At 39.9% G+C, this 21080-nt stretch overlaps 1 protein-coding gene across 1 annotated transcript in view; it reads right to left on the bottom strand.

Moving 5' to 3' along the window:
• Window positions 1-21080, bottom strand: part of COL14A1 (collagen type XIV alpha 1 chain) — a 217298-nt gene that overhangs the window by 74470 nt on the left and 121748 nt on the right. Inside the window, exons 26-34 of the mRNA XM_036264128.1 lie at window positions 17779-17918; window positions 15230-15353; window positions 14425-14568; window positions 13429-13593; window positions 12436-12474; window positions 12148-12286; window positions 7166-7308; window positions 5353-5462; window positions 1487-1645 (exon numbers count right to left, since the gene is read on the bottom strand). Coding sequence (XP_036120021.1) covers window positions 1487-1645; window positions 5353-5462; window positions 7166-7308; window positions 12148-12286; window positions 12436-12474; window positions 13429-13593; window positions 14425-14568; window positions 15230-15353; window positions 17779-17918 — 1163 coding nt within the window. The remainder of the gene's footprint in view (window positions 1-1486; window positions 1646-5352; window positions 5463-7165; window positions 7309-12147; window positions 12287-12435; window positions 12475-13428; window positions 13594-14424; window positions 14569-15229; window positions 15354-17778; window positions 17919-21080) is intronic.

The following is a 21080-nucleotide window of genomic DNA, read 5'->3' as shown; positions in this document are numbered from 1 at the left end:
CTCATGCTAAGTGAAATGAGTCAGACAGAAAAAGTCAAGAACCATATGATTTCATTCATATGTGGGATATAAAACTGAAAGCAACAAATGAACAAGAAAACAAACAAAAACCCTCACAGACTCAGACAACAGGATGGTGGTTCCAGAGAGAAGTGGGTGGTGAGGTAGGAAAGGGTAAAGGGGGTCAAGTATATGGTGACAAAAGACCTGAGCTTGGGTTGTGGGCACACGACTCAACATACAGACGTAATATCATAGAATTGTACACTTAAAACCTACATGCTTTTATTAACCAATGTCACCCCAATACGAGATATATATATATATATATATATATATATATATATATATATATATATATATATATATATACTAGCATCAATGCACACAGGTTCTAAATTCTATTGTTACCACAAAGAGAAATGTTACAAAATAGCAAACAGTCCTGAAGTAAATCACTTTGCCACTCTGGACTGTTTGCTGGTGTGTAAAGTGAATGGGTGATACTAGAGTAGTGTAATTAAAACTGTGCTCTGTTAGCAACATTTGGAGGTGGGGACACCTACCACCCCATGTCCTGTGTCCCATTCAATCAGCATAGATCTGTTGAAATCTTATGCATTTGGTTGATAAACGAGAAGATTTCATTTGTACAAAGTGATAATTAGCTTAAATAGACTTTGAAAACCAAGTCATTCTAAAATCTCATATAATGGGCTAGTTCTACAGATCTATAAAAGTACAAGGCAGTAATAGTAATCAATTTTATATTTCTGTGACATAAAAGAGAAATAGATAAAATAGTTGGGCTTGTTTAAAAGAACAAAATATTCTCCAGGCTAATTGGTTCTAACTATAAAATGACTCAAATTAGAGAATGTTGGTAATTAGCTATGGCCACATGGTGTTAAAACAAAAGCTTGTGTTCAATGTTCTTTTTTGTGGGCAGTGAGTGAAGAAAATGTGATCCATCTGCCAGTTGGAAGTCTCTCAGGCTTAAATTCCATGTTGTATGATAAAAAAGATATTATTTTAGAATAATTTGTCACATTAGCAATAGCAAAAATCTAGTTGTAAAATGCCCACATCCAACCCAAATGAGAAACTCATGTCAACCTCCTATTTATAACAATTACATATTTTGTATAAATCTATATTTCCCTATAAAAATAAAGTTCTTTTACAGTTTTGATTCTCATTAACAAACCATTTATGCCACAAACCATATGATGAGTATTTTACTGTTTTGAATTTTAAAATGCCTTTAGAAAATCCACTAGCTCAATTCCTGGAGTATACTACAGCAGAAGTTCGTGTCAAAAGCTTTGACTATACATGTTTTAGTTCATTTATAAGGCTGTTATCTATTTATCCACCATCCATTCATCCCTATACCCAACTTTTCCCCTAGGCAATAACGAATTACATGTTTTTAGAGACTGTTTCCTTATAACAACAACACAGCCTCACTGGTTTATCCACTCACTGGTGCAGAGTTTCCATTTGGTCCTCTTGATCTGACCATTCTGCCTAGGACTTCCACGCCGTCCGCTGTGACATTAGCCGATGCATTTATGGCCTTCTCCCCCACTTGCTTGCAGTCAATAACCACTTTGGCCAAGGTCTTGTTGACAACAATGTGTAGCTGCATGAAAATCAAGATCTTTTAGTAGGTAAGAAGTAAGGGGAATGTCAACCAAATGTACATAAGTGCATGGCTCCGCAGTCCAGAGTGTAAGAGGAGAGCAGGAATTCTGTCACTATGCATTTTGTTTGAGGAGGGCTCTACTTTTACCGCCTCCGCGACTGTCCTACAGTCAGGCATCATCTCTGCTTTCATGTCGTTAATACTTCTCTTTCAAGTAACTTTGAAATGATTCGCTTTGTAAAAAGGTAGCCTCCCTCTAAAGTAGTAATGCCGGGAAGGCAGAGTGTGGTTGTGTGAGTTATGCCTTTTCTGAATGCACCTTAAAATGAACATGAAATTATTAAAATGTACAATATGCTGGTTGAATTCCCAGCAAAAGTTATCTACGGTACTACCAGTAGTTGGCAAATCACACTTTGATAATATCTTATTTAATTGAAGGTGAGGAGAAAATATCTAGAATCTAAAGGGGAAGGAGAAATGCTTTCTAGCAACTCCAGGCCCAAATGAAATAAAGCTTTTTGGCTTCATGTACGGTTCAGTTTTCTGAAACTGGCTTCTCCAGCATCTGGAGGCCCATGTAATATATTCAGGAGTCTTCAGGAGTCTACATGTTCTTTGTGAGGATTTGAAGAAATCTGCATTATCATGTAGGTGATGATCAAGGTAATTATATTCTAAGCGAGACACGTTGTAGGCAAGTTCGGCCATGAAATTTCGGTGTTGATAAATGCATTTCCATGTATGATGTTTGCCTTGTGAGTACCTCCTGCTTGTGGCGGCTACTTGCTCAGTGAGCTAAAAGAGAGGACTTAATAGGCAAATAATGATTTCACATTAAATAAAAACCAAAAGAAGTTACAAACTGCTGTGTAAGGGAAGGTATCATGGTAGTTCAAAGAGAAAAAGTGTTAAATGATGTAAATCATGGTTATGAGAATTACAGCAGCTAGTACTGCATTGTGAGCAGGGGTTGTATCCATGAAATAATGTCATCTTTCAGATGAAAATAATGTTACTTTTCATTTGACCAGTTTTATTCAATCTCTATTTTTATTTGTTGCACGGGAACAGAAAGCATAAAAACTGATACCAATTTTATTTACTATTTTATTTAAGTTATATTATGATATAAATAATTTATGTCAATAGTGGAGGCTCTTGAGAATTCTTTTTTCTTCAAAAAGGAGTTAACCATAATCTACTCCGACAAACTACTGGAGTAAATTACTTGTTTCATATTATATGTCTTTATAGTCATTTGGAAGGGTATAGTTTGACTCTTATGTATTTTTGAGCCTTGGAATGTATTTCATTATTATAAATTATAGAAATTTTTATGCTGAGTGCTAGACAACCTAGTATGTAATATTCATACTTTTTAAGAACTGTCAATTTGTGAGGGAGATTATTCATATTTAAAAAAAATCTTTTGCATCCAGCCGATGTGGCTCAGCGGTTGAGCATTGACCCATGCACCAAGAGGTAAGCAGTTCAATTCCCAGTCAGGGCACATGCCCAGGTTGTGGGCCCAATCCCCAGTGGGGGTCATGCAGGAGGTGGTCAATTGATGTTCTCTCTCATTGATGTTTCTCTCTCTCTCTCTCTCTCTCACTTCCTCTCTCTCTAAAATCAATAAAGGAAAAAAATATTTTAAAAGTAAAATTAAAAAATATTTGCTTTACAAAAGGAGACACTGAAAAGTTTTCAAAAATATTTTGCTTCCTTGATTGCACTTAAAGATCCATTTATATAATTATAACTTTTTGAAAGAGACTTTGGGGGCCATACTTCATATCCGAAGTATACAAAATAAAGTCAACTGAAGATCAGTAAGAAATTAAGGTAAAGTATTTATTCAATTATAACATAAGGCTATGAACAATTTGATCTGAATACGCATCAAGATTTTCCATTAAAGATTTATCAGTAAAGTAGTTTGTTCCATGACATGCTTTTCCTATTTTATTTGGTTGTTTAGGTTTATTAAGACTTAGCAAAGTGGAGGAAGATTTTTCTTTTTTAAAATTTTCTTTTCATTAATTTATTGACTTGAGAGAGAGAGAAAAGAAGGGAGGGCAGGAGGGAGGGAGGGAGAGAGAGAAATATCAATTTGTTGTTCCACTTATTTATGCATTCATTGGTTGATTCTTGCATGTGCCATGACTAGGGACAGAACCTGCAACCTTGGCCCTTGGTGTATGAGGATGATGCTCTAACCCTCTAGCCAACTGAGCTACCTGGCCAGGGCCTAGGAAAATTTTTCTTCATATAACTGTAAAAACCTTGAGGGTTTATACATTTAAAACCAATTTTAGTGAACTTTACCTAAATGTAAAGATAGATATCATTGATTGCACTGGCTTTTTACATATATACAGACAACCCATCAGTGCCATGGTAACAGTTACCCTGAGGACAAATTTTGTAAGACCTGACTTGAGTTCTTCTGGTAAGGTAAGCAAAGCTCAACATTTACCTAAATTTCATAAAGGATTCATTGGAATGAGAATTACAAGTCCCTGCCTATTCCACAGGCGAAGATGGCAATGTTTGTTTAACACTCATGAACTCCCACGTGATTTTCATCTCCACTACAATTTTCTTGACTACTTTGGAGCAGACCCTGCCTAACCAAGAAAAGAATCACATCAAGAGAAATTTGGTGAATCATGTCAGTAACTCCAAAAAGATGTTAATGGGACCAATTTGAACCATGAACTAATTGATCTGCACCTGCATCTCATGTTTTCATGATACCTTTTATAGTCCCATTCAACCAGGAAAAAGAAAATCATATTTTTATGCAACTCTTCTCACACACAACAGAGTCATAATTTTGTTATGCAAGCGTTTGTATGCAATATGGTATTCATAACCCCAGCAAGCAGCTAAGTTGTGTGTGTGACCTTGTTCTCTGTCAGGAGACAGAGTCAAGATGAAGACTGCTGTGTCATATCCCTTTTCCTACTAACAAGGCAAGAAGGGCTGGGTAAAGAGGATTTTGCCAGCACTACCTCCTAAATGCTCTGTCTCCCTGCAGTCTTGATGTTGCATGCCTAAGAGCCCAGAGATCAGCGCAGTTATTTTCCCAACACACAAAAAAAATTCCAGTACCATATTGGAAGGAAGCAGTCTACTCCAGTAATCACCAAAACTGTTTCCGAGAGGCAAAATGTTAAGTAACAAATCTCTTATCACAAGTGCCAAATAAAAATAAGAGCAAGTAAAGTCAGGTCTTACAAAATCTGTCCTCAGGGTAACTGTTACCATGGCACTGATGGGTTGTCTGTATATATGTAAAAAGTCAGTGCAATCAATGATATCTATCTTTACATTTTAACATGATTTGGCTGGTGGTGCTTGTCATCTGCACTGGTATCCAGGTAGACCAGTAGTCCTTTCTATGCCAAACATAATGCCTGCTTAATAATACAGTAATCTTTACTCAGTTGTTCCTCATCCTGAGAACCCGGACCACTTCTATCATGTCTCCTGGGGTACCTGCTAAAAAGTGCACATTTCAGGGTCCTATCTCAGAACTACCAGTTCAGAATCTCTAGGCATTGTTAAACAGGCCTGCAGGTCATTCTTTCTCTAGCTGAAATTTGAGATCCAAGCTCTACGGAATATTTTCACATCTATCTTTTGCTTTGCCCACCGTGACTAGAATAAAGCATATGTGTCCACAAAGCATTACTTACCTTGTGAAAGCTTCCATGGAAAATTTTCCTAATTTCAGGTCCTTCAAAAGTAACAGTTTGGAAATCTCCACTGAAGTCATAGTTGAAATATGTTAGGGTTTTCCCACCATCTAATCAAAGAACAAGAAAAACATTTTGGAAAGAATTAAAATGAGTAAATAATTTTCTACAATTCAACTCAAGACTGAAGCTATTGCATCCACGGTTTAGATGCTCTATTTAGAACAAAGTGATGAGTAAGTCAGGAAGGATCTACAGTCCTTGGGTTGACCAGACTTTCAGTTGGCTGGACTAATTGACTTAACAATGTGGTGATGAAGGCAAGGCAAAACTCCTACACATCCTCTTCCTCTATGTGCCTTGCCTACGCTCCCAACTTCACCACTCTCTTGAAATACAATTGTCTGAAGCTAGGACTAGAGGCAGACAAAAAGGGAGAATGAAGTTAATCAAATCTTAAGAAACAGAAACCAGACTCTTTGCCTAATTAATCCACTATAGCAACCAACTTTCCCAGGACATGCAACTATACCACCGCAAAGGAATGATATTCCACTATGTCTTTGATTATGAACAAAGAAAAGCCTTTCTAATCTTGAGGCTTTTGTGTTACAAGGAATATTTTATTACATAGAAATAGGAATATTTTTCTTACTAGTTTACTCCCACGATACAATTTAATTCTTCACTCTACTTTCAAAAGAGAAAGCTAGTCTGAATCATTTTGAGAGACTTCATTGTTTTTGAGTCCTGGGTATATATGGAGTTAGTGGTTTACACCTTTTTAATCTATAACTTTCCCTTGGTTTTCTTTTCTTTGTTTTTTTTAATTGTTGAAAGTATTACAGATGTCCCCCTTTCTTCCCCCATGGACCCCCTCCTTCCCACTCCTACTCCCCTCCTGCCTTCCCCAGCCTAGCGTCCCTGTCAAGTGATTGTGCATATTCACTTAGTTTTGATATCAACAGAAAATGCTTTTACAATATCATATTTAGTTGTTGATTCATTTCCATGTACTAAAAAGTCCTTTAATAAATACTAGTTGGAAACAAGCTTAAAATACTTTCCTTATCCAAATGTTTGAGTTAGCACCTAACAATGGCCACTGAATTTTGGTTCCTAGCTCCACTGGAATTCTAACTAAAAATCTGTTTAGAAAACTCTTTGACATTAACCAAAAATTTGATCTTCATAAGTGATCATTATGTGTGATATCCAACAGTGTGAGGTTAAGAAGCTTCCTTCCTTGGTTCCTTCTCAACTTTTCAAAATCCAAGCAATGGTGTTTCCCAGTCTTCAGACCTCTTCTCTTCACTTTCTAGACTCACTCTCTAGATGACCTCACCCAGTATCATGGCTCATATATCACACAGACACAACTTCCAAATGCATTTCTTCATCTCAGAATTCTTCTCAAATATACCGCTGTCAAGCTGACATGTGTTTTTGGAACATGAAATAGGCATCTTACAACTATCACATCCATGTTCAAAAAGTGAACTTCTGATCTCACCCCCTTCCCCCATCAACCTCGCTCTTCCCACAGTCTTCACTATTTCAGTAATTGTCTCTTTTACCTGCTCACTAGTATATCCCAGAGCCTAGTGCTGGTACAGAATAGGAACTGAGTGAGTATTTGCTGAAAGAATGAGTGGATAAATGAATGAATCAACGGTTACTAAATTCATTGTTAGTATTTACTAACATGGCCCAAGTGAGTTATTCTGCAATAAGCACAAAATAGGCAAGATGACTTGCCACATACATCATTTATACATGTGTGTACAAATGTTATATAAATAAACAGACTTACTATCTAAAATAACTCCAACCAATGGGTCTGAGTTTTTATTTAAAATCTCCCAAAGAGCAAATGGCTCCTCTGGAGTGTCAGGAAGAATCCGGAACAGAAAACTGATCGTATAATCTGCAGGCAACCCTTCTGGATGCAAGTACCTGGAAGTGGAAAGAAAATAATATTTTACTGTATTCCTCCTCAAAGGTTAGTTATCTAATTATAAAAGCAAATATACTAAAAAGAAAGGCAAATATACTTTTATTACACAAGATTTGGAAAAACAAAAAAGAAAATAACCGATCACTATTCATTCCATCCATAGATGATCGCCGTTTTTGATTTGGTACATTTGCACATCAAAAACATTTTTTAAATGTCTGTATTTGTCCAACTTATATATAATTTTGCACCTCTTTTTCTTAGCACCATTTACTATACATTTCACATTTCCTAAGTATTTTTAAAAACATGATATTTAATGTCTTCACAACTTTCTCTTGTTTGGCTATTTCATACTTTATCTAACAAGTCACTTCTTGGTGAACATTTAAGGAGTTTCAAAAGTTGTACTATTAGTAATGTTTATCTACAGTCCTTTTTTAAAACTTAAGACATTGTCACTTTCTCCCACATGTGGGAGTTAATTCTATTCCTGTCTGTGCGCCGAGACGGTACCCTACAGCTCCGCCTTGAAGAATTAAGACCGCCCTGGCCGGTTTGGCCCAGCGGTTAGAGCGTCGGCCTGCGGTCCGGAGAGACCCGGGTTCGGTTCCCGCTAAGGGCACGTACTTCGGTTGCAGTTTGTCCCCGGCCCTGGTTGGTCGTGCGGGAGGCAGCCACTCGATGTGTCTCTTCACATCGATGTTTCTCTCTCTCTCTCTCTCTCCCTCCCACTCTATCTGTACAAAAAATGGAAAAATATCCTCAGGTGAGAATAAAAAAAAAGAATTAAGACCATATTACTCCTGTTGCTGGCAGAGATGTCTGTAGACAGCTCCCAGAGCCCAGCTCTCTGCAAGAATTGCCTCAGATGAAGTAAGAGGCTTCTCCCAAGGTCATGCCCATTTTTTAATGGCATCTCTTCTCAATGACTGGTCTTTGAGGAGACATAAGGATAAGAGCCTCACACGCCAAAGGAGAGAGCTCCATTTGCAGAACTCCGGTGTGTGGATCAGCTGAGGCTTCTATTGAGACTGCTTCCCACTGGACTTCTCTCCTTTGCCCTCGCACTTCCTCCTGTTCCCCCCATACGAGCACATCCTCATCGACGTCCATGCACACTAACCTCCAACTCTGGATCTGCTTCCTGGGGAACCCAACCTGCCACATCATCTTATCTCTCTAACAATTAAGCAGATGAATTACATACTTTTAAAATTTTCCCTTGAGCAATAAATGTAGCCCTTTACATTTGGTAGGAGCCCCATAATATTATTATTAACTATATGACTAAATGTGTGAATATATGAGAAGACAGCATGAATTCGAAAATGAAAGTGTGATTTACATAGATAAAAATATTCCATTCATGTGTTTATATGTTAGTTACTTCATTCATTCGACAAATATTTATTAAGTGCCTAACATATGCCAGACATGGTAATAGGCACTTAAAATACATCAGTGAATAAAACTGACAGATATTCTTGTATAACCACTTAAATATGAGCATGGTGAATTATACAGTATGTTAGAATATAATAAATGCCAGAGAAAAACAAAAAACCCAGCAGCATAATGAGGATTGGGGAGCTGAAGTGGATTATTTTGCTATTTTAATTGTCATCAGTTGGCTTTACTTAGGAGGCTCATTGAGAAGGTTGTATTTAAGCAAAGTTTCATTGAGAAGTTTACATTTGGGGGGGAAACTCCAAGAGGACAAAGACACCAGCAAGTGCAAACACACAAAAGTGGGGTGTGCCTGGTGTGCTTGGAAAATGGACTGAAAGAGACAGGAGGTTAAGTCAAAGAGGTAACAGGTACCGCAATAATTCCAGGCCATGTAGGCCATTCAAAAACCTTGACTTTTATTCCAAGGGGCATGAGGAATCATTGGTAGATTTTGGAGTGACATGGTCTGACTTACTTTCACAAGAATCACTCTAACTACTACTTGAAAATAAACTCTAAGAAGGCAAGAATAGAAGCAGGAAGACCGATTAGGAGGCTGCTACAATGATCTAGGGAAGAGCTGGTGGGGCCTAAGGGGGTGATGGCAGTGGAGGTGATGAGAAGGTATGACATGAGCTTTCTTCACAGATGAGAGAGAGAGAGCATGAGAGAAAGAGGGAAGTCAGGGTTCTTTCCCTGAGAAACTAGTTTTCTTTTTTTTTTTTTAATCCTCACCCAAGGACATTTTTCCATTTTTTGTTCAGATAGAGTGGGAGGGAGGGAGAGGATGAGAGAGAGAGAGAGAGAGAGAGAAACATCGATGTGAAAGGGACACATCGAGTGGCTGCCACCCGCACAACCAACCAGGGCCGGGGACAAACTGCAACCGAGGTACATGCCCTTAGCGGGAACCGAAAACGGGTCTCTCTAGACCTCAGGCCGATGCTCTAACCGCTGAGCCAAACCGGCCAGGGCGAGAAACTAGTTTTCATTCATTGAAATAGAAAATGTTGTAGGTGAAGCTGGTTCTGAAGGAGGATCAGGGATGTGGTGTGGAACACATGCATTCTGAACCCATCAGACACCCAAGTAGAGATGTCTGGTAACAACTAGACATGCCGATCTGGATTGTGGAAAACAGGTCTGGAAGGAAATTCCAGTGTAAGAGTCCTTGGCATGTACATAGCATTTAACACTGTGATACTTCAAAGATCACTAGGGAGCAGGCACAGACAGAGAAGACACGGAGATCCACGGGCAAGGCCTGGAACCTCCGGCATGAAGAGGGAGAGAAGAAAAGAGAGGCTGGCACTAAAAAGGAATGGCCGGTGATGAAGGCAGACACTGGAGAGAGCTGTGTGTCCCAGACGCCAGGGAGGAGAGAGGATCCAGGAGCAGGGTGTGACAGCGGTGTGGAGTGCTGGTGACAGGTGCAGGACGCTGGGGGCTGGGAACCCGTGACGGGAGCTACAAGGTGGAGCGCACTGCTGGTAGGACGAGCAGTTCAGTGCGGTGGTGAAGGGTTTTTCTTCCTTTCCGCAATTCTCGTTTTTGGCTAGGCCTCCAGGGATGATTTCCAAATACCTATTTTAATATTCATCACTAGACAGCGTAAAAAAAAATAAAGAAAACCTGCCAAAAGTTAAGATGTGGGGTTCATCTAAACCGCATATATTCTTGTCGGTAAAAGGCATGTGTAAAAATGTTCTAGAAAACAAGTCTATGCCTACAACAACAAATATTTAAAATCATTAAAAGAGGTATGATTATTTCAAATATTATTCCCCAAAGTAAAACACAATAAAATAATTTAGTACAGTAATAGGCCAGAATGTAATAAAGAATATTTTGGAAGTGAAGAGAAAAGCAACTCATTTAGAAATTGCATAGATACATGTAACACTCTAATACGACCTCTTCCACTTTTTCATGTACATGTACACACTACAATAAAATTTGGACACTGAAAAAAATGTACTAGGGATGTAATGTACAGCACAGTGACATGGTACACTGCTGTATGATATGTAGAAAAGTTAACAGAGTAGATCCTAAGAGCTCTCGGCACAAGGGGAGTTTTTCTTATCTTTTCATTAGACCTATATCAGATAAGAAATGTTAACTCAATAATAAATGTTAGCCCTGGCTGGTTTGGCTCAGCGGTTGGAGCATCAGCCTGTGGACCAGAGAGTCCTGGGTTCGGTTCTCACTAGGGGCACGTACCAAAAAAAAAAAAAAAAATTGTTAACTAAATCCTATTGTGGTAATCATTTCACAATATATGCAAATCAAACCATTATGCTATATACCTTAAAAGGAAGGAAGGGAGGGAGGGAAGAAGGAAGAAGGAAGAAGGAAGGAAGGAAGGAAGGAAGGAAGGAAGGAAGGGAGGGAGGGAGGGAGGGAGGGAGGGAGGGAGGGAGGGAGGGAAGGAGGGAGGGAGGGAAAGAGGGAAGGAGAGAATGAGGAAGGAAGAAAATCTTAAGAATCCACTAAAAAGTGTTGAATAAGCAAGACTGTGTTTATAAAACCTCAGTCAATGTTTAGAAGAGATTCAAAACTCATACATTGCATTACCCAATGGTGAAATAAAAGCATTGTCAGATACCACCCCCATCCCTCCAATATTTGGACACTGAAAATGTTTCACATTAAAACCGGAAGGCACTTTGGGACAACTGTTGTTCATTCGGAGTGTGCAGCAGCCGACCCTGAGAGACGACCCTTAAACCAGGAAGTCTCCAGCTGTCACTCAAGTACCCCAGCGCCCGGAACTGCTGCAATGGCTCCAGGAACCCCTCGGTGTATCACAGACCAGAACGCAAGGAGATGGTGTGATGTGCACATGAACCCCATGCTTCTCTTCAGCTCTATGGGGTTACTGTTTTGACTCCTCAAACATAAAAACCATCTGAACTCATGGCACTAGCATGAACTGGTGCAGGGGTGGGCTCTGGGCCTGACTGCCAGGTGCAAATCCCAGCATCCTCACGGAACGAACTATGTCATCTCCAGTCAGTCCTTGTGCTTGCTGCATTATTTGTAAAACTGAGTACAGAACGGACTCTTCCTTGCAGAGCTGTGTGGAGGTTTGAGTGAGTTAGTATAAACAAGCACTTGGAACGATGCCTGGATTATTGAGCGTGTTATGGAAGTATTGACGATCTTTATACATTTGTCTTAGATCAACAGATATTAAAGTTCACCCAGCATTATATGTGAGTCTAATGTTTTTAAACAAAGAAATCAAAACATCATCTGCTCTAAATATTATAGAAAGTCCTGCCGGGAACTATTATAAGTGGACATACATAAGTGGACATCATTTTCACAGTGAGATATAATAAACAAGTGATTGGTTTTAATATCTTGCAGTGGAAACATACTTGGTTGGCTGAGAAACCAGGGCATCTTTATGAAGTTGGTAACAAGGATACACATTGAAGGTACCGGGCTCCATAGAAACCCCGTTCACCGATGAAAAATCCTTTTCAACTAAACCAAACATTTCCATCATCTTAAATCCTAAAAACAAACACACAGATAAAGAACACACAGGCACTTTAGGATTTTAACTTTCAAATTTAGCTGGTTAAAATTTAAAAGAAAAACCTGGACCCCAAACGGGAGTTACTTAATATATTTCTATTTGGAAACATTGTGATAATGCATACCAGCAAGATCAATGCCATCCTTGTGCACCAGCGGGCAGGCTGGAAAACAAAAAACAAACAACAGAAAAGCCTAATGTAGATATTTGCCAAAAGTATCCTTTCCCTGTCCTGCGAACAGGAAGCTAACAATCTCTCCGGAAGTCAGTTGTGAAGGGAATCCAAGCCAGAGGTGGCTACGATGGTCTTGGATCCCTAAATACTGAAATGCTCTCACTTCTATTAAAACCAAAGGGTCGGAGCTTCCTTCTCCTCTCCTGAGTCCATGAAAACCTATGGTGGTCACTTAAGCACAGGTGTCAGGAGAAGCCTCACTTCTGATGTGTTACCTTGATGAGCAGTCTTAATACATTTTTGAAAACTATTTGCTACAGCTGTTTGCACAGAGTTGCATTTAAACACAGACTCTCATCTTTTTTTTTTTTTTTTATGTTTTTACTTGTTTATTTATTTATTTTATTTTATTTTTGTTACAGATGTTTCTCCTTTTTTACCCCATTGACACCCTCCTCCCCATCCCCCCCGCCCCGTCCCCAGCCCTGTTGTCCATGTCCACCGGCTATGCATACATGCATATAAGTTCTGTGGTTTATCTCTTCCCTCTCCCCTCCCCCCCTTCTTCTGGGGATTGTCAGTCTGTACCCTACTTCCATGTTTCTGGGTTTACCCTATTCTTATTTGGAGAGATCTTGATCAACCTAAAACCTGGGAAGGGGGAGGTTTACTTCCAAATGCTCTAAAACACAAAACAATGTCTGTATATCCATCAGCTCTGTGAGACAATAGCCTTTCCTCCGATCCAGAGGGGACTCATTATCTAACTGGTATGAAATACCCTAGCTTTGCCCTGGCCGGTTTGGCTCAGCGGTTGGAGCATCGGCCTGTGGACCAGAGAGTCCTGGGTTCGGTTCCCACTAGGGGCATGTACCAAAAAAAAAAAAAGAAATACCTTAGCCTTTAAGCAACATGAGTAAGCACACGTTTCAAAGAACTCACTTGCTGAAGCGGTTTCGCAGACAAAAGTAATCAACTCATCTTCAATTTTCCTAAAGGCGTCGAAGTCGTCCACGAAGAAGACGTGGCGAGCGCTGGGCTTGCTGCCAATGCTCACCAGCTCCGAGTAATCCGCGTCCGCCACACCGATTGCAAAAATGCTGTAGCCTGTGGCAGGACGGAACCAGATCTCTGATTACTTTAAGTTACACAAGATATAAATAGTGCAATACGAGACACATCCAAATGTTTAAAATATGTTTGTGAAGGAGGGCGAGGGGGGTGGATAATTCATTCTTTACAGTTCATCGGAATTCTGCATGCACATATTTCATTATATGATAATTATTCCATCGTGCCCTAAAGAAATTTTCCATTTTAAGGCAACTCGGGGAGGCCAAAGCCCCCATTAGTCCTTGAGACAAAATAGTTACCATTTGATAACATCTTTATGTCTGCATATTTTTAATAATTTTTTAAAAATTTGTAAGATGAAGTGTAGTTGAAACAGAGACATTTTATCTCAGTTTTTATTTCAGATGTAGAAACTGAGATGTTAATAGGCTTAGCAGCCTGAGGTGAGTCATGGTTCAAGGCTTGGCAAATAAATGTGAAACTGCTATTCGCCAGGTGTGTCTTGTGTAATGTAATCTTCACAACAGTGATGAGAATCCCCATTTTACAGATGACCAGCCTGAGGCTCGTCTGTGCATGTTCCCTCCCTGGCCCTTTATGATGGTCCTTTCATATAATTAATTGCACTTAATTGCTGGCATTTCTTATAAAGGGAATCTTGTATGTAGTAAAGTATTGGAGAAAAGACAGCAAAATTACAGATTTGCAACCTGCTAAGTATTTTTTAAATCACATTGTCCGGTTGTATTAAGAAAGATTTAGAAATATTTAAGTCATACAGATACAGCTTATGAATGTGTGTTCAGAAAAAAGCAAAGCCATCATATGATTAGTAGCATGATTGCTTATTTATGTAAAACTTACCATCTGATTGCATCTCTCTGGAGATTTTGTTCACATCATCTTGTGATCGTCCGTCAGTTATAACCACGATGACCCTTGGGATGCCTTTTCTGGTACCTGACTCTGAATTAAACAAGGTGTCTCGAACATACTTAATTGCTTTTCCTGAAACAAAGGAAGGCGACAGTTCCATTTCATTAGAACATTTTTGTTTTGCTGGGGGGGGGGGGGGGATGGGTAAGAACAAAGTTCTTAAATCAATGAAAAATCTTTTAAAAAATAGTTACATTACTATGCTTTATAAAAAGGTGACGTTGGATGATTAGCTAATGAAGATGTGGTATGTGTGTATATACATGTATATATGTGTGTGTATATGTGTGTGTATATATATGCATGTATACACACACACACACACAATGGAATACTATTCAGTCATAAAAAGATGAAATATTGCCATTTTTACAACTTGAACAGATCTTGAGTGTATTATGCTAAGTAAATAAATCAGACAAAAAAGACAAGAATCATGTGATTTCACATTTATGTGGGATATAAAACAGAAAAGCAATAAATGAACAAACAAAACAAACTCATAGATGCAGACAACAGTCATTGGGAAGGACTGGGGCAGTGGGGAATGAAGAGGTAAAGGGGTCAAATGCACGGTGATGGAAGGAGGCTAGACTTTGGGTGGTGGGCACAATAGAGTATACACATGTCAGATTATAAAGTTATCCCAATAAATATAATTTCAAAAAGGTAGTTTCATCAATTACCAATAATGAATTAATTTGCGTCTTAACTGGGCTTTCTTTGGTCTTACCTGTTTTTGTATTTCCTCCTTTGTATGAAATATGTTTAATTGCATCAAGAAGAGTCTCTTTGGATTTGTAGGTATTTAGCTTAAATTCTGTCCTGGGGTCATCAGTAAACTGAACCATTGCAACCTGGAGAGAGAAGGTGCATTCATTTTTACATGTATGTAGACTCCCCCTAGACCAGACAGCACACACAAGGTCCCGTCTACAATTTAATTTCTCACTCAACCCAGTCCATACTTTCCTTGGTTTAAAATGCCACACAAGTGACGTAGCAAATCTGATGACACATGAAATAGCATTTTTTTCTCTGAGCACCTTTCAGAAAGTACTTTAGTTTCAAATTTTCTCCCTAATGCTCTGGGTCTTCGTCACCTCATCCGAGAGAGAAAAACCTGGCAGTGTGAGCCTTGTAACAACCGAGGTCAGAGAATCAGAGCTGGATTCTTTACAAAGCAAACCTGTGAAGTAAGTGCTACCATCCTACCATTTTACAGATGATAAGACTGAGGCACACCAGGTAACTTGCACAAATCACAAGGGTCGTCACCCGCAGCACCAACAGTTGAAGCCTGCTCTACTTCAAGCTCTGTGTTCTGAACTACTGCAGTGTGAACCTCCCTGGTTCATTTCCACCGCCTTACTTTTCTTTCTGAGGAACTCTGGTGCCGTTTTTAACGGAGGGGTTTTGTTTGTTTTTCAGAACAGTGATGGGGGTGGTAAATACAGCATCTCCAGATTGCGGTCTTTGATTCTGTGAGCCTCCAACGCTCCCGGCTTCCCCAGGTCTACTGCAGAGGTCCCCGTCTACAGGGAAACTCCTCTGATCCCTCCGTTCAAAACAAACATCTCCCTCCCTGAAATGCCCCAGCAACTTCATGCTTTCTGCTCTTTTACCCACATTTTCTTAGCTGTTCCTCCAAAATAGATTCCAAAGCTGCTCATTTCAGTGCAGCCCTCGCCCACGCCTCCCCGACGGCCCACGGGATCGGCGCAGCCCTCGCCCGCGCCCCCGCCGGCTCCCCGACGGCCCACGGGATCGGCGCGGCCCTCGCCCGCGCCTCCGCCGTCTCCCCGACGGTCCACGGGATCGGCGCGGCCCTCGCCCACGCCTCTGCCGTCTCCCCGACGGTCCACGGGATCGGCGCGGCCCTCGCCCGCGCCTCCGCCGTCTCCCCGACGGCCCATGGGATCAGCGCGGCCCTCGCCCGCGCCCCCGCCGTCTCCCCGACGGTCCACGAGAGAGGCACCCTCACTGCCTTCCCCGCTTCCGCTCTTCCCCATATTCATGTTGACATTCCACGGCGCAGTCGTTTATGTCTTCGAAAAGGACATGGAATCTTTCCTCTCCATGCTCTCTGCTGGCTTTCGTTGCATTTACGACACCCAACTCCTTTAATGGTCCGTGAGACTCCAGACAATCTGGCTCTTGCCTGCTTCTCCACCTCCTCCCCTGTCCCCCACATGCTCACCCACTATTTTCCAGCTACAGCTTTTAGCATCTGAAGCCTCAAATCTCCTTCTCATCTTCGGGTCTCTGCACTCTGTATTTCCTGCCTGCGAATTCTACTCTCAGATCTCCTGTTACCACTTACATCTCAGCTCAAAGCCTTCATTGACCACAACATTTAAAATAACCCTCTTACACACACACACACACACACACACACACACACAATTTTAAGAAACCCTTAGTGAATTTAAATTCCATTGCTTTGTTTTCAGAGCTACCTTGCGAATTTATTTATTTGCCTATTTTCATCTGTCTCTCACCCTCTACCTCTCTATGCCTTTAGGAATAGGATCACCAAGAAATCAGGGACGCTGTTTGTCATGTTCTTTTTTTTTTTCCTCACCCGAGGACATTTTTCCACTTTTTGTTCAGGTAGAGTAGGAGGGAGAGAGAGGAACAGAGAGAGAGAGAGAGAGAGAAACATCGATGTGAAAGGAACACATCGAGTGGCTGCCACTCGCACAACCGACCAGGGCCGGGGACAAACTGCAACCAAGGTACGTGCCCTTAGCGGGAACCGAACCCGGGTCTCTCAGGACCGCAGGCCGACGCTCTAACCACTGAGCCAAACCGGCCAGGGCGTCATGTTCTTTATGATAGTACCATGTCTGGCCATAATAAATTCTCAATAAATATTTGTTGAATGAATAAATTACTTTTATGTTCTACTTGATCTGTACTAGTGTGAGCACAGCCACTATTTTTCAAGACTTGAATGTCTTTGAGAGCAGAGAAAATGTGGGGTACATCCGTAAAGGACATACTCTATTCTAGTATACATAAAAGCGACATCTGCTGGCATGGCCATTCTAACCTGTCTTCGTTTGCTGAACTCAACAGCTCTTAAGGATTAGCATCTTCTCAATCTCTATCAGGTGTCAGTAAGCCATTTCCAAACACAAACTTGTATATCCTCTCATTTAGGGTTGGATCTGAGCATTATAGTTCTTGATCCAGATGCCCTGACTAAGGGCCATGATAAGATATTAGAATAACTGTTTAATGCATATAATACATTAATAACTGATCTCTTAGCCTTACTTGAGTTCCATCTGCACCGATCTTGTTCAGGGCTCCAACAGTGTTATATAGAAAGTCAGTGATCTTGTTGAAGTTTTCGTCTCCAATACTCCAGGATCCATCCACCATAAACACCAGGTCTGCCTTGGCGGCTTTACATACTGAAGACCAAGAATACATTTGGAATCAGACATAAGGGGAAAACATAGTTGTTATGAAACCAACAAAGCAGATGATGATTTCCTTCTGGTAACTCGAGCTTTTTCCCAAAGAAAAGGTATCGATCCTTTAAGGTTTCTATTCCAAGCTCCTGCTCACTCTGCTTCCTGGATATCATTTCTCTTCTATACTCAAGCTTCCTATTCATGACTCAGAAGCTTCTACAGAACACGTGGAATTAGAAAGAAAAAAAAGTCCACCAAACTCAGTCCCAAAGAACAGAAATGAGAGAAGAGAAAAATGTGGAAAAAAAGTGATTAACAGACTGAAGAATCAGCACTCTCCCGTACCTACTGATTAGAAAGAAGTCCAAACTACTGCCCTGTGCACCCTGTCCTCTGCTGTTGAGTTGGTAACTTCAGAGTGATGCAAATTCAGAAGAAAGGCATGTGACATCTACAACTTGATATGCATTTGGGCCGAGGCCATAAGCAAACTTTCATTCCAGCCTGGTTCAAACATTCAGTCTATGCCTTTCTGCCACCAATGATGTGTGCCAAAAATATACACTAATGCTAGCCCAGGGAAACTATGATCAGTAAGTATTACTGATGCCAATGCTAACAAACAAGAAAAAAAAAATAGACCAACAAAAGTCTACTCCACTGAAAGTATTTTAATTGTCATTTTTTGGTATCTTGCAAAGTTTCAAGTTATCTCTGTCTCCTTCCCCATCACTAGTGTAGATCGTTGTGGCTGACTGAGGATGAAATGATTTACTCTTCAATGACCTGAACCTTCTCATCTGAGGTGAGTCACACACATATTATTTGAGATAATGTGCCTTTCTACTTTTTTTTAGGAAAAGAGTAACTTCATTTGGTTTTTATTTTATTAAGTGCAACTTTATTTCCTTAAAGCTATTTATAATGTAAAATAAGCCATCTCCATGAGGAAGTACTCCAGGAAAAATAAGGATCTGGCGAGGCTGTGCTCATGAGTTCTGTGATTTATAAAATTTTACAAATTTATGGTTTGAATTTAAAGCGGAAAGGGACACAAGATCCTGCTAATGATACGCTTATCAAGGAAAACCTGGTCCTCTGTTTCCAAGGAAAGATGAAATCTAGATTACATTTACCTTTGAAATGAAAGCAAAATCTATTTGAATATATAATCAAAATGAATAATTAATAAATCAAAGACAATAAAAAAAATGCATGAAGAAATTACCTCTGGGATAGGAAACTGTTTTAATTTTCTTCTGTGTACTCTTTTGTACTTAGGAACACTCGTTTAATAAATAGTATCACTTTAACAATAAAAATTTACAGGCGTTTTAATTAAACACACTCAGCACAAACAGAGCCTACGATGAGCAATGCATTCAAGGTGCAAAGCGCCACCACCTAAGACCATCCTGACAAAAACGTCAGGGGTCAGGTCCCTGCACTGTCAGTCTTCACTCTCACGGACCCTTTGCACATCTTCCATGAGCACTCGGGAGTGTTTGCTGAATGATATCCATGGCCTCGGAGCGTTCTGTAAGATCTGCACATCAGAAATGTCTACATAGTAATTTCACCAATCAGGATTCTGCTTTCAGTTCCAATCGTGAAAATAATCAGGGCTATCGAAACTAAATAAGGCTACCTTGTAAAGAAAGGTCCTGGCCCTCCAGGTAGAGTACAGAGCATTCACAGATGCGGGACAGCATAAGATGTGTACAGCAACCCTGAGCTACACAGTGTTGCTGTTCTCTAACATAATCTGGGATATGAGTTCACCCAGTAGGTGGATCACCGAAGACTTAGCATGGTGTGCTAGGAAGGATGCTGACCTTTATTAGAGTTTCTCATTGCCTCTTTGTTTCCTTGACCCTTATACTCTCCAGCATCTGACCCCACTGACTTTAAGCTTCTGTAAGACAGGAAAACTTAGTTTCCATTGTATCCCTGACACACAGCAGGTACTTTAAGACGCATGATGAAAGGAAGAACTCTGCCAAAACAACCTTCCAACTACATGTTCCACCTTTTTCCTCTCCTCCCCCAAACCCTCCTGTCCACTGCACCAAGGTTATCTTTCTCAAATACTGATTTCCTCAGGACGTCCTCCCTCCATAAAACTCCTCTTGACACACCATTTCCTATAGGTTCAAGCTCAAGCTCCTTATTCTGAAACACAAACCACTTTGTAGCTCTATTTCCACTCTTCTCCATGGGTCATTCATTGTCTCCAAACATTATGTGCTTAGATCATTCTACGGCTTTGAGTGTTCTTTTCCCATTTATTTACCTGTAAAACTCATTCTTCAAACTGTAGATCAAATTTCTCCTCCTCCTTTATAAGTAATTCACCTGCTGCAGCATTGAATGTTCTCATTTCTGGACTACCATACTATACTCTCCAATTCAAACTCATATCCTTGACTGGTAATTATTCTAGGCAAACACCTGTTCTCGCAATACTGAGAATAGGCACACAGCAGCAACCCTATATTATACTGGGTTCCAAGTGCCTGGCATAAGAGCTTTGAGAATGAATGGTAGGGTTAATAAATGTTCATTAATGGAATGAAAAAAAACACACAAAAAACAAAAAACAATCACTATTGTGTTTGGAAGTGTTTTAGAAAGTTACCTTAACTGTTCAGGGAAGAGGGAATGAGGAAATCTTGTGATGAAGATAGAAAGAAAGTAGAAGAGGCATTTCAGAGGTAAGCCAGGAATTCTAAACTAGAGTCTCACTGACAAAATTATATAACCATTCTTTGATGAACATTTACTACTCTGATATTCTCAATGAAATAACTATGAAGCAATTCTATTAGCTCTTCCCTGTGTATATAGAATCTGTAGTTACGTGGATATTTTTCTATTGTTTAAAATTCAATATTTGGTATATAATATTATATACATTTAAGGTGCACAACATGGTAATTTGATATATTTAAATATTGTAATATGGATGCCACTATAGAGATATTTAGTACCTCTATCAAATTACATAATTATTGTACAATGTTGCCGTCAATGTTCATGATAGTATGAATTACATCTCTATGTCTTATTTATTACTGGCTATAAGTTTGTGCTCTATCAGGATTTGATAAGCATTTGTATTAAGGAGAAAATATCTTTTATTAATACCTTGGTTTTTAA

The sequence above is a fragment of the Molossus molossus genome, unplaced genomic scaffold (genome assembly GCF_014108415.1).
Source record: "Molossus molossus isolate mMolMol1 unplaced genomic scaffold, mMolMol1.p scaffold_m16_p_16, whole genome shotgun sequence".
Lineage (NCBI taxonomy): Eukaryota > Metazoa > Chordata > Mammalia > Chiroptera > Molossidae > Molossus > Molossus molossus.
The sequence above is the reverse complement of the archived record's forward strand: the minus strand, read 5'-3'. Positions and strand labels throughout refer to the sequence as shown.